Source organism: Sturnus vulgaris, chromosome 1, assembly GCF_052056855.1.
Source record: "Sturnus vulgaris isolate bStuVul1 chromosome 1, bStuVul1.hap1, whole genome shotgun sequence".
Classification (NCBI taxonomy): Eukaryota; Metazoa; Chordata; class Aves; order Passeriformes; family Sturnidae; genus Sturnus; species Sturnus vulgaris.
The window spans coordinates 34,825,746-34,839,957 of NC_142243.1; the positions used below are offsets into that span (position 1 = coordinate 34,825,746).

At 42.1% G+C, this 14,212-nt stretch overlaps 1 protein-coding gene across 1 annotated transcript in view; it reads right to left on the reverse strand.

The window, feature by feature from the left end:
• Window positions 1-13,934, reverse strand: part of COLQ (collagen like tail subunit of asymmetric acetylcholinesterase) — a 40,236-nt gene extending 26,302 nt beyond the window's left edge. The window contains exons 1-2 of the mRNA XM_014893923.2: window positions 13,732-13,934; window positions 1,513-1,625 (exon numbers count right to left, since the gene is read on the reverse strand). Of these exons, the coding sequence (XP_014749409.2) occupies window positions 1,513-1,625; window positions 13,732-13,837 (219 nt within the window). The 5' untranslated portion in view covers window positions 13,838-13,934. The remainder of the gene's footprint in view (window positions 1-1,512; window positions 1,626-13,731) is intronic.
• Window positions 13,935-14,212: the final 278 nt, after the last annotated feature.

A 14,212-nucleotide genomic window follows, 5' to 3' on the forward strand; every position in this document is an offset into this window, starting at 1 on the left:
TAGACCTGACCCTGCCCTCTCTGTCCACTTTGCCAGCAGCAGCTCCTCTTCAGGAATAGCATCTTTGTTCTAATAATAGAGACTTCACTCAGGGAGGGCACAGGCAGTGTGAACTTCACTCCAGACTAACCCAGAGGCATTCATTCACTGCAGAGCAGAGCCAGTGCCTCAAATGATCAATGAATGTCTGATCCTTTGGCTTCAATATTAAGCTTTCATGAGTGAAAGGCCTTATTTATGTCCTGTGACAAAAGTGATGTCTCCTGGAAACACAGATGAACACTGAGCCAGAAACACCGGATTAAAACAATTCATCTTCAGCTTCCAAGAGAAAGGCCATTTTCCAGTAAAGCTTTGATTATAGGCTCCAAAGAACAAACTTCTCATAGTTTAATTCACGTGACTCCACCCTGCTCGTAATTGCTTATTTTCATATCATGTTTTTATGGGGAAATGGTGTGAAGGGTGATTTTAGGCTCAGATTACTCTCTAAGCTGCTTGCAGGAATCTCAGGGACCCTGGTCCCAGTCTCATTCTTACCGAAGGAGTTCACAACATTCTTAAAGAGATCTTATCTTTGGATCTCCTTTCTGTGGCAATCAAGGCACGGGCAGGGGACGTGACGAGGAAGGAAAAGGCAAGTGTATTTTGGTCTGGAGAGACCAGCATCCTGAGTTCAATCCTGATCATTGCCCTCTGCAATGGAGGATTTTACACTGTACTTTTTCTTGGGTTACTTCTTGCCTGACATCTTACTAATCATTATTTACAGAACACTAGCAATAATTGCAATGTTTGTATATGGTAAATTAATATTATAATTAGGGAATAGGAATTACTGGATAGGTAGAAAAATTCTTTATGCTGGGATGAAGAATATGTTGTAGTTAGTAGAACCTGTCATAAGAGTACTTGGGCAAATAGCTGTGTCATATTCCCATTGTATCCTGCACTTGCATATGTCAACATGTGTGTATGGACATAAATCACACACAGCAGGGTTGTGCATAGATGGGTGAGTGAAAACTGCATACCAGCATCTCAAACACATATGTGTTTCTGTGAAATGAAATGCTGGGGAATAGATGCCACAGGAGGATTTCAGGACTTTCATTTCACCCCTTAGGTAAGGCAAACGTGCTGCAGAACAGGACATATACCCTGAAATCATTGTGCAGCATGGAAAATTGCCTTTCTGTCCTTACTGATTTACTGCATTGCTGTTTCCTCTGGTTCAGGATTGCCATACTCTAAAAAGGTTTCAAAACAGAGTAAGGAAAATACTTTAAGTTAATTGAATTAACTGCAGGAACAAATCCAGCCTCATTTCATTCCTTGATTGATTTGATATTTACTTCAAGCCCCAGTCTGAGATGCTGTGTGATTGTCCTCACAGAGCCATATCAGCACAGCCAGGCATGTTTGCTGAGTGACACCATGAAGCAGTGCCTGAGAGGATGCTTCATTCTTTGTCATTAAAGCTCATGTAAAAGAAGAAAAAGCCACACTTACAGTGCTCCAGCTGTGCCTGAAGTACGGTGGTGGGAACAGGGGTGGTGGAGGAGGGCCAAGGAGGCAGAATGCTCTGCAGTTGAGCTGCTTCTTCTGTTCCAGGCAAGGGAGATCTGTTCAATACAAACACCCATCTGTTGTCTTGAACAGAACAATCATTTCTTACAGACTAAGAGAAATTTCCATTTCACAGTATTGTCCTACATCCTGTATGCATTGATTACAATTTATTGTGTTTTCTACCCTCTGTTCCAAAGTCTGTTCCAAATAGCATTTTCTGGTCCCTGTTACAGCCCACTTGCCACCAGGAAAGCACTCAGTGCTGTTGGCCACCACCTTCCCTGTGAACTGAATCACTTCAGGCACTTCTGTGATAAGTGGGAAGTGGGAAGCTGTTCCACAGCACATTTACTTGTATTTCCTCTGGAGCTGCAGCCAGGTTGCCACATTTCTGTTTTGTGCATCGTCCCTAAGAATAAACACCCCACAACCCGAACGTAGCTGACAGCTTTGTCACCCACTGAGTGGTAAGACAGGGCCTCAGCCGTGTTTTGGCAGAATATTTAACATTTTCGAAGAGGTAAACGTCCATCAAAATATGAGAAGTTGTAACCAAAATTCACAAAAGGAGATATTTAGATGGTGCATTTATACACTGTATTTTTTTTCCCTGAATCCTATTTATGTCTTAAGAAATACATCTCTGATCAGAGTGAGAGCTTTCTTCAAAGGCTTTGCCAAGGACAGCAAATATTTATTTATGCCTGTTGGTTTCTTCCTCTGGATAGTGGCAGCTGGAATGGGTGTCTGTGAACTGAAGGGTGGCAGGGAGCCAAGAAGAAAAGCCCATGGTAAAGTATCTGGTATTAATAGAAAATCTCTAAATTAAGTTTCTGGGAAGACAAACCTGATGAAATTGCTAGATTTGTGTGCAAATCAATTGCAGGCTGGATATTAGTCACATCTCAAGGTAAGGGAAGAACAGAGTTACTTCTTTCAAATGTCTCAAAAAATATATTACCTCAGTTCTACCATCCCATGTTAATGGGGAGGGCATTTTCTCAGTCTCCATGCACAGACAAGAGCTGCCCAGAGGAGTGGGATTCAGCAGCATTCAGGGGTAGTTCATGTCACCCAGATTTTTTCCTCTATTAAAACACTATTTGTGATGATACCTTTGAGACCCGAGTCAATACAGTTCTGGAAGGGTCCATAATGAAGACTCTTTGTCAGCTTTTCCTCACAAGTTTGAAACTCAGTTGAAAACCTCAATTTAAGAGAAAGGCAGAAGATTTATTTAAAAATATGTATATTGTTTAAATTAAATACATACTGAAATGCCAATGTCCTTTAAAAAGTAACAGAGCTATGAGTCAACTGTCTCCAGCACTAACAAATGATAAAATACAAAGATATGAAGAGTTAAGTTATATATTGCTTAGCTAGAATTCAGTCACTCTTAATGCAGGTGTAAACAAGTTTTTCAATTTTTACATGACTTCTGTGGTTGTCTGAGTTTCAGGATCGTGTTTGAATGTATTGCATTGGAACAAAACTGTGCAGTATTAAGGTAATGGACAGCTGTAATTTAACAGGGTATAAAGTGTGATCATTATTTTGGGCCACATTCCAATATAATCTTTCTTAGTATCACCTCATTTCACAGTCTAGATAAAATTTCAGTAGGATTATTATCATTCAACATATCAAAAATATCAAAATTAGCCTGATGTGGCTTAGTTGCTAAGAGATCACTACTAGCAACTCTTTTTCTGCAGAAAAATGTTTACATTACTGCAGTTGTACTACTACTTAAAAAAAAGAGTGTTGTTCTTTAAATATTTTGAAAATATAAAATTAAATATAGATGCACAGCTATAGTTCTAATATGATACTTATAGCATCCTCATGAATAAATTCCAGTATTGGATTATAAAAATAATTGGATTATCTTTTTTAGAAGAAAAGCCTGAAAATCTGTGGAATAGCTTATTGTAAAAAACACTATACCTAACCAAGAGGGTAAAAAAATAGCCTCTGATTTCAGTCTTTATCCTCTTGTGCTACTGTAACACAAGTCAGGTTGAAGCCCACTCTGGGTTTGCTGGTATGAGCAGTGACAGCATGTACTGATCTCAATGTGGAGACAAGCAAAATCTACCAGTAACAGCAATAGATACCAGTACTACAGATATTATTAGATACTGTTGCTAATAGATGCTATTACTATAGATAGATACTAAATTCTGATAGACACTATTATTATATACCAAGCAATTATATGCCATTAATAGTAAAGGTATTGCTATATAGGACAGGTGTCAATTATGTAATGACTTGGGTAGTTAATATTTCAGGAGCTCCATCAGTAACCCTGGCTGTGCTCTGGAAGGTGCATTTGTCAAGCAAATATTTAAGAAAAGACTGATTCTAGACCCAAGAACCTTCCCCACCCAGGTATGACAGGTGATATGACAGCAGAAGGAGCAAAAAATGAATGCTTCACAAAGGGACTGCAGGTGTGACTGCTATGATCTGATCTTCCAGAAAGCACCACATTTCTTTGGTATGGATTTCGTCAGTAACTGCCATAGGTCCAAGATGTACAACCTTACAACAACATTACAATATTGCCTTGATTTATATCACAAAAAGGTTACCTTGGCAGGCTTACAGGCTCTCTGCAAATGCAATGCATATTTTTAGGCTCCAGGTTAGCTTTGTTTGCTAAACACAGCTTCAGAATACTCCAGCCCCCATCAGTGGAAAAAATCTCAGCCCAAGAATAGGCTGTCATAGTTTTCTGTGAAATATGAAGACCCTGCCTACACAGAGCATGTGTTTACATATCTCATACAGAAGCTGCTCTTTCAACAACTTCAGTGCCAAAGAACATATTCAATAAGAAAAAAAAATAATACCAAATGAAAAAAATCCTTTTAGGACTTGTCCAAAAGGCAGTTGTTTTCAAAGAACAGAAAAATTAAAATAGTCACCTTTGAAATGGAACATATTTACATTCTTAGGTTATTTTTATGGTCAAGACTATAAATTAATCCAGTTCAAGAAAGTGACTTTATAAATCTATGGGTTTATCTTCAGAAAACAGCATACTTTAGATAAAGTGTGATGTTTCCTTTTGTTCCTGCAAGTTTCTTGTGACCATAGCTGGAATTTGGGAACTCTTATTCAAGACAGTGTCACGCAGAGCCAGAGAGAAGCCTTCACCCAGGCTGAGTCCCCTGGAGTGAGGCTCATACAAGGTCTATGAGGCTTCCTATGGCAGATCCTAGAGGAATCTTCAACCCTACAGCTGCAACAGAAATACCAGAGATATTCTGCCCTGGATTCAAGTCAGATTTACAGGATTTCATTGAAAAAATCATAAACAAACCATGAAAGTGACTTTCATCCTAAAATCACAAAGCTGTAGGCTGAACAACAAGAGGAAAGGACAAGAAAGGAAAAGGATACTTAGCATGTGTTTCCCTTCCTATTTATGACCACATGGATCCAGCAAGCCCTGATGGGAAGCTGAGCTGTTATGCAAAGTCTTCTCACCCTGGCAGCAGGGTTGGTGGCTTGCCCAGTTTGTGACAGGCAGGGCTGTGCTGGATGGAGCCTCTGAGGGCTGACACCCATCACAGATGCTTCTCCCACTCAGATGGCACCCAGAATTAATAACAAACGAGCTGGTCAGACCAGCCAGTTAATGAATGTGGGCTTGTCTAGCTGAAATTGAGCCTTTCATCTGCTTTGTTGTCATTTATTCAGGCTCCTCTCAGCCTCCTTGCAAAGACAGCAGAGCACCACAGGCCACTCCAGTCTGTACATCCACTGAAAGCAATTAGGGCACATTTTCCTCTTAAATTAGAAAAATTTAAGACCTTGTTAAAGATGAGTTTATTTACAAAGCAGATGCAGGTATTAAGCTCTCCTTCAAAATGCCAAAGCCAAGTGCCAGCATTATCAATATATGCTTCTTTAAAATGTTTTAGGAAACTTTTTGACCTATGTGTGCTTTAAGGACATCTAAACAGAGATGAGAATATAGCTTGTGATTTGAGCTGGGTTGAACAGCCAAGTTAGTGAATTGTCTGCATCTCTCAGTACAGTTTTGAACTTGGACCTTATAGTTGATGGCCTAAATATATCCTTTCCTATCAACCAGATTAAATATGCCAAAGAAATATATCAAGCTTAGATAATGGTGGCTGTGTGGAGGAGGTGGAGGAGACCCATGAAATTCCCGTGGGAGTTACAAGATGAGACACAGAGCTGCAGCTCTCCCCTGCTACTAGTTTCCTTTTGCTTAAGATGGGCTTAAGACTAAGAAACAGAACAAAGCAGACCAGAATTTATTTCAATTAATTTTAGAAAGTAAAGAAATCCAGAAGAAACTTTGCAAGTTTCTTTTAATAGATTCATAGCATTCTTTAGACTGAAAAACACCACTAAGTTCTAAAGGTTAGCCTAGCACAGCCAAGAAGATCTCATAAAATTTTGAAAGTGCTCCATTTTTAATTTCTGAAGAACCACAGGCTGTGGCAGCAGTACTTTACCAGCTGATACACACCCAGAAACTGCAATAAATAAACAAACAAATAAAGAAATGTGTTTAAAAACAGTCAGTGCTCCCAAAACTTGACAACAGCATGATCCCTGGCACACTGCCTGGTTGGCAGGTCTGGATATTCACCTGGCCACAGGAGCAAGGACACTCTGTCCTCCATCCCCATCTAACATTTAGCCCACGTCCCTCAGCAGCTCTGGCAGCCTGGCTGCATCTCTGAGGTCAGCCCTGGAAAACACTGCAGACACGGCAAGATGTGGGAAAGCAAAGGAATGTGGGATTTTTAAGCAAAGGAAAGGCCTTTTATTCCCTATAGGTAGACATTTTGGACATTTTATCTGTGTGTATGTGCATGCATGAGGACAGCACGTATGCCAGAAGATTATACACTGTTCTCTCAAACTGATTGTGGAAGGAAAATTCTGAGATCAGTGCAGGGAGAGAGAGGAGGATCTGCTTGTGTTGGCTCTGCATTCTGTTTCACAAAAGAATGAAAAATCCCAGAAAAAATGTGATGGGTGTAACATTTCAGTGGGTTATAAAATGGGTTTGTAAAATAAACCCGTGTCTTATAAATCCCAATAACCATGACAGGGCTATTCTGTGCAATTTTCCTTCTATTGCCTTTCACTGGCAGAGCTCCAGAGCTCTAGACACGGCTAAAAAATGTTGACAATTCTGTGCATTCTGTGCAATTCAATTCTGTGGATGAGAAACTGAGGTACAGAGGAGTTAAGCAAGTCCCCCAAGTCCAGGGATAACTCAATTACAGTACCAGAAGCAGATTTCCAATCTGGTGAACTACAGTATCTCATCTCAATCATGCTATGACCCAGATCATAAAACTCAACTGCTCGTCACACCAGAGCAATAGTATAAATACTCTGAGTATTAAAGCCTAAGAATTTACCATCATCTGTAGAAGAGCCTGAAGCCCTAAAATTAAAGCAGGATGGCTGCTGTGTCAGCCCTCAAAGAGTTCTGCATGTCATTCACTGCCACACAGCCCTCTCCCACTTCGTATAAGATCAGGAACAACAAAGCTGAGAGACACCAGTTCCACCCTTCTGCAACTGCAAAATCATAATCTGTCAGTGCTGGCATAGATCAAACATGTACTTGACTTTGATGTTGCTCCACCATATGTTCAGACAGCCCTAGACAATCCCCATGAGACTGTGGGTGTTGCTGTGTGCTTAAAAAGACTTAGAGAAAAGCCTCTCAGTTCTTCTTTGAAAGTTTGTTGCCATCAACTAGATTAATTCCTGGTGTCTCCCTTACTGCAACAGATTCCCAGGCCAGCCGAGTTTATTCTTCTGTCTTTGACCAAAAAACCCAAGTTTATAATGACTTTGTATTGTAAAAACCTGTTAACTTTGTAGCCTCAACAAGCTGACAAAAATACTTCGTAATCACTTCCCTGGGCAGAAGAAAACCGAAATTGTAGCACTGCCTTTATTTGTGTGCATTCCCCATAAACCTACATTTATCCATTTCCTCTGGCTAGCTCCTGAAGAAAATTATTAGCTTCTTTTCCCCACAATGTCTCAGTTCTCCTCTGTGGTTTTCCTACACCCATCTTGTCTTCCCAGATGCTCTTTCACCATCACAGCTGTGTGACCACAGAAAGAGTCCCCACAATTTCCCTTCCATAAAAGGAGTGATTCCTTGGAGAGGAGAAGGGAAGAAATAGAACACCTAGGCTGGGGTCTGTTAATTCCTGTAGAGTTTTTCCTCTCTTATTTCTGATCTTCCTCAAACAATTCCTCCTGGATTTGAAGGTCTTTGCCCTGTTCTTTTCTACCTTCTAAGCTGCAGTGTGGGACAGATCTCCCAGCCGTGTCCTGACTGAGTGCTGTGCTGCACCACAGCTGACTCTGCAGCCACACACCATCCAAGCACCAGCAGTTAAAGACTGCAGGGTCTATTCTGATAAATGTCCTCCTGTCTGCACACAACTGATGCTTTTCTATGGTATTAACTAAGATTAGCAGTTTCTTTTGCTGCAGTCACACTGACGGTGTTTCTGTGCCAATAGCCCACCCATGGGAAGCCTCAGTGTCTGATAAGAAACAGATTGTCAGATGCAAGGTGGCTACAACATGAAGTCACAGACTGTTCCCCTCCTGTGCAGGGGTTTGGAAATATTGACATAGCCACAAATGAACTGTCTGGACAAAAGGCAGAGGCCTATAAGCACCATCTGTCGACAACTACATAGGGACTAAGCTGATTTTGCAGCACTTTGGACTGCTTGTTGTTGGAGTTTCTATCCTTTCAGTGAAAACACCTGATTTTCAAATAGCTTGCTTTGCTATGCTAGAATTTAAGCCTCAGTTTTCAGTCTGTTCGTGACAAAAATCTAGTATTTACCAGTATGTCCAATGCCCACAGACTACAGGCAGTGCTATCCTCATTCACGGCAATGGTACAGCATGGACAAGCTTGGACCAGCTGGATCTCCATGTCAGCTACAGATCACTTTCAGCTGAGGTTCCCATTTGGGAAATGCTGCCTGTCAGAAGCATTCATAGATTATAGAAAAACCTCCAGATCAGCTCCTGCTTCCTCTGCTGGAAAACCAAGCTAGCATGGCCTCGGCTCCTGTACCAACTCTGTCCCTGGCAGCTGGAGGACTTCTTCACAACCCAAAACGTGAATGCCACGATATTCAGCTTCAACAGCATTTCACTGAACCCCTTCCCTTCATCTGCATTATCACTGAATGTCTTTTGACAAGACAAGCACCTTGTCAGCCAGTAATGCCATAAACACCTCAGAAGCCTCTTTCTTCTCCTGCATGCAAGACCAGGGCTGTACTCAAGGAGCTCTGCTGCAAACAAGTTCCAGTTTCCTCACTAGAGGGTATGTCCTCTTCTGATTTTTATTTACTGCTGCAAGGCAAATGCCCAACCTCCTGAACTGCCTCTGATGTCCTTTCCTTGTCCCTTACCCACAGGATCAAGTGGGCTCCCACTCACTGGTTTACTGTGAATTTCAGAGCACCTCTGGAGGACCTTGGCTACTGTGGATGACATCAGTGTTCCCTTGCCCTTGCTGTGGAGAAGGTGGATGCAGGCATGGAGTCACAGACAGGCTGTGCACCAGTGTGGCTGCTCTGCTCTCACCTTACTCAGCACAGGTGTTGCAGCATACACCACCAGAGAGGTCTGTGAGTGCTAAGGTGATTTTTTTCCTGAGTGCCATTTACATTGACCTGAGCAGGACACTCAGTTTGGGATTTTCACAGGTCATATCTACCAGGGGAGAATATACAGATAAAGTCAAGTCAGGTGGTTTTTAAAACTCTGCTTATTTAAAGACCCATTTACTCGAAGCAACAGTAACCACACCATACTAGGCTGTTAATTTGCTACCAGTCCAAGCCTTTCCCCAGAGGCTTTCCAGGAACTGCCTTTATCAGCTTAGAAGGGCAGCCACTATGCCTTCCTTCTTTTGGCTTATCTTTCCAGCTACCCATTTGGGCTATCAAGTTAAAACAGCCAATCCCAAAGTTTTTTCTTCTCTGAAGCTGAAGAGAGAATCTACTGAAATAATATTTTGGGTCCCTTTCAGGCTCGTATGAGTCACAAACAAGACAGAAAGCTCTCAAATGTCCTACCCCAAGACCTTTGGCTATTCAGCTCCAAGCTAGGTGACTGCTCTCTCATGGCCAAAGATACTTCACTTTCCTTCTCCTAATGAAGTTGTGACCTTTGCCAGTGGCTCGTTTCCATCAGGAATTCTAGTGTAACCACAGCTTTCCTGCTTATGTTTCCATCAGAAACCCACTAACCAATGATGGCAGGATGGTCAGCACCTCCTGGGCCCATGGTGACTTTACAGAGCACAGCCAGGCTTCCTTCCCTGCTCTGATACTTTTGCTTGCTAGTCACCCTGGGGGCTATTTTCCCAGCACGCTCTAGCTGCTGCCTTTTGAGGGTGTTCAAGCTTTTAATTTTGATCTTGTTTTAAATTCCTTCTGCAACTTTCTTTCTCCTGCAAACGCTCTGATAAGTCATTCTCTTTTGATTTTACATAAATAAATATTTACAATTACTCCCTTTAGAAGCAAAATACATCCATCTGACATCTTTGCTGTCCATTATGACAATAGTTAGGGCTCCTGCAGGGAAAAGAAAACAAAACCCTGATGATGGGGTCAGATATTCCTTTCATAGAAAGACAGCCCTGATCCCAACTCCCTCAGTGTCAGGAATCTTCCCTTGTTGCTGTGTCCTTTCTCTCCTGCTGTTTCTCTCACAAACGCACAGTGCCCTCTCCCCACAGCACAGCACCACAGTGGCTCCCAAGGTCCCTTCTCTGTGCTGCCCAGCCACAGCTGTCACTCCTCACAACTCCTCTTCCCAGCCCACCTTGCCCATCACCACGGCTCCAACAATGCCAGTCCACAAGGAAACTGAATTCTTTTCTGCAGCTCTGCCACATGAAGTCTGGTTGCAAATATTACACCTTCCTGATTCAAGAAGGATGAACCTAATGCCCAGTGAGATATAATGTTCCTTGTCTTCAGGAAAATAATAGGACAAAGGCAAGGAAACCTGAGGAATACTGCCAATAATGCTCTGATATCCCACTGAGTTCTTTTAAACTGATCCACTGTAATATTTCCAAAGGTCTATGAATCAGTATTGACTGTAGGAGCCAACTGTTTCAAGGGATGCACTTGTGGCATGCATAAAAGGCCAGAAGAAGCACTGAGATGCAGTTCTTTTTCTCCAGATGCTTCTGGTAATTTAAATATTGTCCCATCTCTCTGCAAAACCTCAGGCCTGGATGAGCAGTAAAGGGGAGTAGAAGAAATGAGAAGGAGATTAAGAGAGTCTTTCTAGTACCTGAATTTGGAAGGTGGCTTCCTTCAGGCTGGTTCTTACAAGGTGCAGACTGGTTCATGTAGCCCTACTAAAAATGACTACAGAACTCATGGCTTCATCATGTGAGAGCAGCAGTTCAGGAACCTCAGTAGGGCAGAGCTCTGAAAAACAGATGTGAATGACACCACAAACACAAGTGGTGTAAGGGTGGGATATTACAGGTACCCTGAAAATAACCTGCTGTCTCCAGGGAATGAGCTACCTGTCCTGGGGGTCTTCACTGCCATGTGGAACCACAGCCACGTGCTGTTATAAGATGTTATAATATTATTCCCTGGAACACTTTCTGCAGAAATGACCCTTCAGCACCATGAGACTCAACACTTTGGAGCTGACATGACACTCAAAATACTTCTAGAAACAAGGATGCACTGTTGCTTGAGGCTGATGGGACTCTAAGGTGGAGTTGGCAGAAAACAAAGATCCAGATTATTCTTCTTTTCCCAGTTATTATACAAACACTTTTTCACCCTACAGGCTGTTTCCCCTTTGCTTTCCAGTTACTGCTTTGTGACATGAAAGCCTTTTTATTTGTGACCTGTTGCTCTCTTACATGCAAAGATGTGTGAAAACAAAAATAAAAGCACTTGTAGGCCAGAAGTTTTCAGACATACCTGGAAGGTACCCAAATGTTTTTTCCCAACTACAGGAAAGAGAAGTGATTGCTTAAGAACATCCTGTCTGCTAAATGGGATTAGTTTCAGAATTTGAAAGTGCACTGCTGAAATTCATTCTTTAAATGTGGAATTGCATCCTGGTGCCAAATACAAATAATTGACTCAGCTGACAGTCAGAGAACATTTGAGAAATCACTAAAATAACTGAGAATGTAAGTGGAATTAATTCTCCTTCAGTGTAAATGGAATTAATTCATGTTTCGTGCCCACTCAGATTTCTACCAGAAAAATCAGAACTTACTGTTTTTTTCTTAGAAGTTTCTTAAAACGCAGATGCAACCAAAGCACTAAAGGAATCCCTCACTATATAATTTTTAATACTAAATAGCCCTGATTAGGAATAATGACACACAGGTATGTCTCAATCCTGCCCTGTGGCTGTGGGATTATGACAGAACCTTTGACCCACTGCTATTTTTTCCACATATTATTAAGCAAACATTGACGATACATACATGGCAGGAGCCTCCCCAAGAGCTTGCTGGGTATAAAGGTGATTTTCAGTGTCTTGGCCAGAAGAATAGAGAGTGGACTTTGCCGTGGAGCAGATTGTGGGGCAGGGATCTGCCCAACAGGGTCTTTGCAGACAAGACCCTGGGACTCCCCTGTGGAAAATGCTCCACTACAAAGAGCAGGCTCTGGCGTTTTCCTTCATGTTTACCTCTTCTACTATGGTTTCTGTAGAGATGACAAATCTTCACTCTTCTTTGAGGCAGTTAATTTGTTGAACTGTTATTTCTCAACAGGACAGCTCAAATATCTTCTGTAGACACACAAATGTGTGCCACAGGAGAAGGCAATGGAAACATCACATTCTTGTTTGCCTATGTGGCATCTACAAGCATCAAAGAAACAAAGTTCTTCAAAACAAATTTTGAGGTCCGATGTTATTGCAAAGCAATCTGGAGTGTGTCAGGGAAAATAAATCCTAGTGATTGCTGTACCTCACCGTTAACTAACCTCAACATAATGGAAAAAGCACATCCCAATTGAAAAGAAATGGTGACAAATTTAATGTCTTTTTAGCATCTTAGAGAGCTTGAATGTAAACCATTTGGCTCCATGGGTACAGCAGAGGGATTTGAGAGCAAGAAAAGCTGTGTGCCTTTAAGTCCAGGTCTAGGGTTGATTTTATGTACAGATTTAAAATACGCACCCCTTTGATCACTGAGAAAGCCATGGGGAGGATCTGTAGGTATAGCAGGCCTGACCTGCCAGCCTCAGTTGAACTATCTCAAATCTGACACTGAAGGAACACAGGACATTAGTTAGAAGCATCTGTATTGATACAGAATAGCAGACAGGAGGTGGGAAACAGCAATTTGCCATAAATTGGTGAAAGTTCCTCAAAGAAGATGGAGTCAGAGCTCTCGCTGGCTTTCCCCTTCCTTTGCACACAACGTGACTGAAGGAAAGTCATGTTGCTGGAACTGTAAAATCTATTAAGAGGGATTTCCAGTGCCCCGGCTCAGCTGGCAACTAATTTGTTTTGTCTTTGCCTAGCAGGGATTTTCCATGCAGTGGACTCTTGTTTGCTATGTGAGCCATCCGAGTATTTGTTAGTGTCACAGCCAGAGCCAGATGATGTTTATTCTGCTAGCATCCAGTCGGGCTCCGGCAGCGCTCATTGAGGTCAGGGCTTTATTTATAGAAGCAGATATACATTGAGATTCGTTTACTTTCCCTTGCTGTATTCTACCTAAACTCATCCAAAGTAGAAAGAAACATGCAGACATGCAAGTAATAAACTAATTGGGCCAGATCCACGCATTAGCACAGCACCACAGAGGCCAATGGAAAAAAAGCATTTTTAAACAGCTGAGGATCTTGCCCACTATTTCTCGTGGGGAAGGGAAGGGAGGGGTTTAAAACCAGAAATTATAAAGCAAAAAGCAAATCTGACTAAGCAACAAAATGTCCTGGCGTGTGGCAGAGCAGGTCTGCAATGCAAAATCCCTCAGCTGAGATCTGCAATTTGAAGTTTTTTTTATTTCCTCCTGTGTTCCCAATCACCAGAAAGTGCAAGAATCAGAGTGCTCCAAGCAAGGAAAAGTAATGACTTAAAGCAATTTACCTGCTGAAAGTGAGAAGACATTGTCAGCGTACGCGGTCTGAGACAAAGCAAAGCAGGAGAAAAGCAGCAGGTAAGATCCCTGGACAAGCAGGCTGAGGACCAGCATGCTGGCTCTGCCTGGCAGATCCCAGCTCAGAGGCGCAGGGCTGCTTTGGGGCTCTGTCTCTGCCCTCTCTCCCTCTCTGCCTTGCCTGCTCTCTGCCTCTGCCCTCACTATGGGATGCGTGTGTGTCTGTGTGTGTACGTCTCTCTCTCTCTCTCTCTCTCTTCCCCCTCCCTCTCCGTGCCTTTAGGAAGAAAGAATGCCAACCATTTCCCATTAAATCTTCTCCTTACACTAGACACAGTTATATTTAACTCCTGTGCTGGATCAGTTGCCCCTATTGTGGACATTAGCTGCTAAAACTGAGGCATGGGGGATTCTGGTTTTGCTAACAGAGGCAAAAAGGCACTTTGGATAATAATAATGATGAGCAGGAAT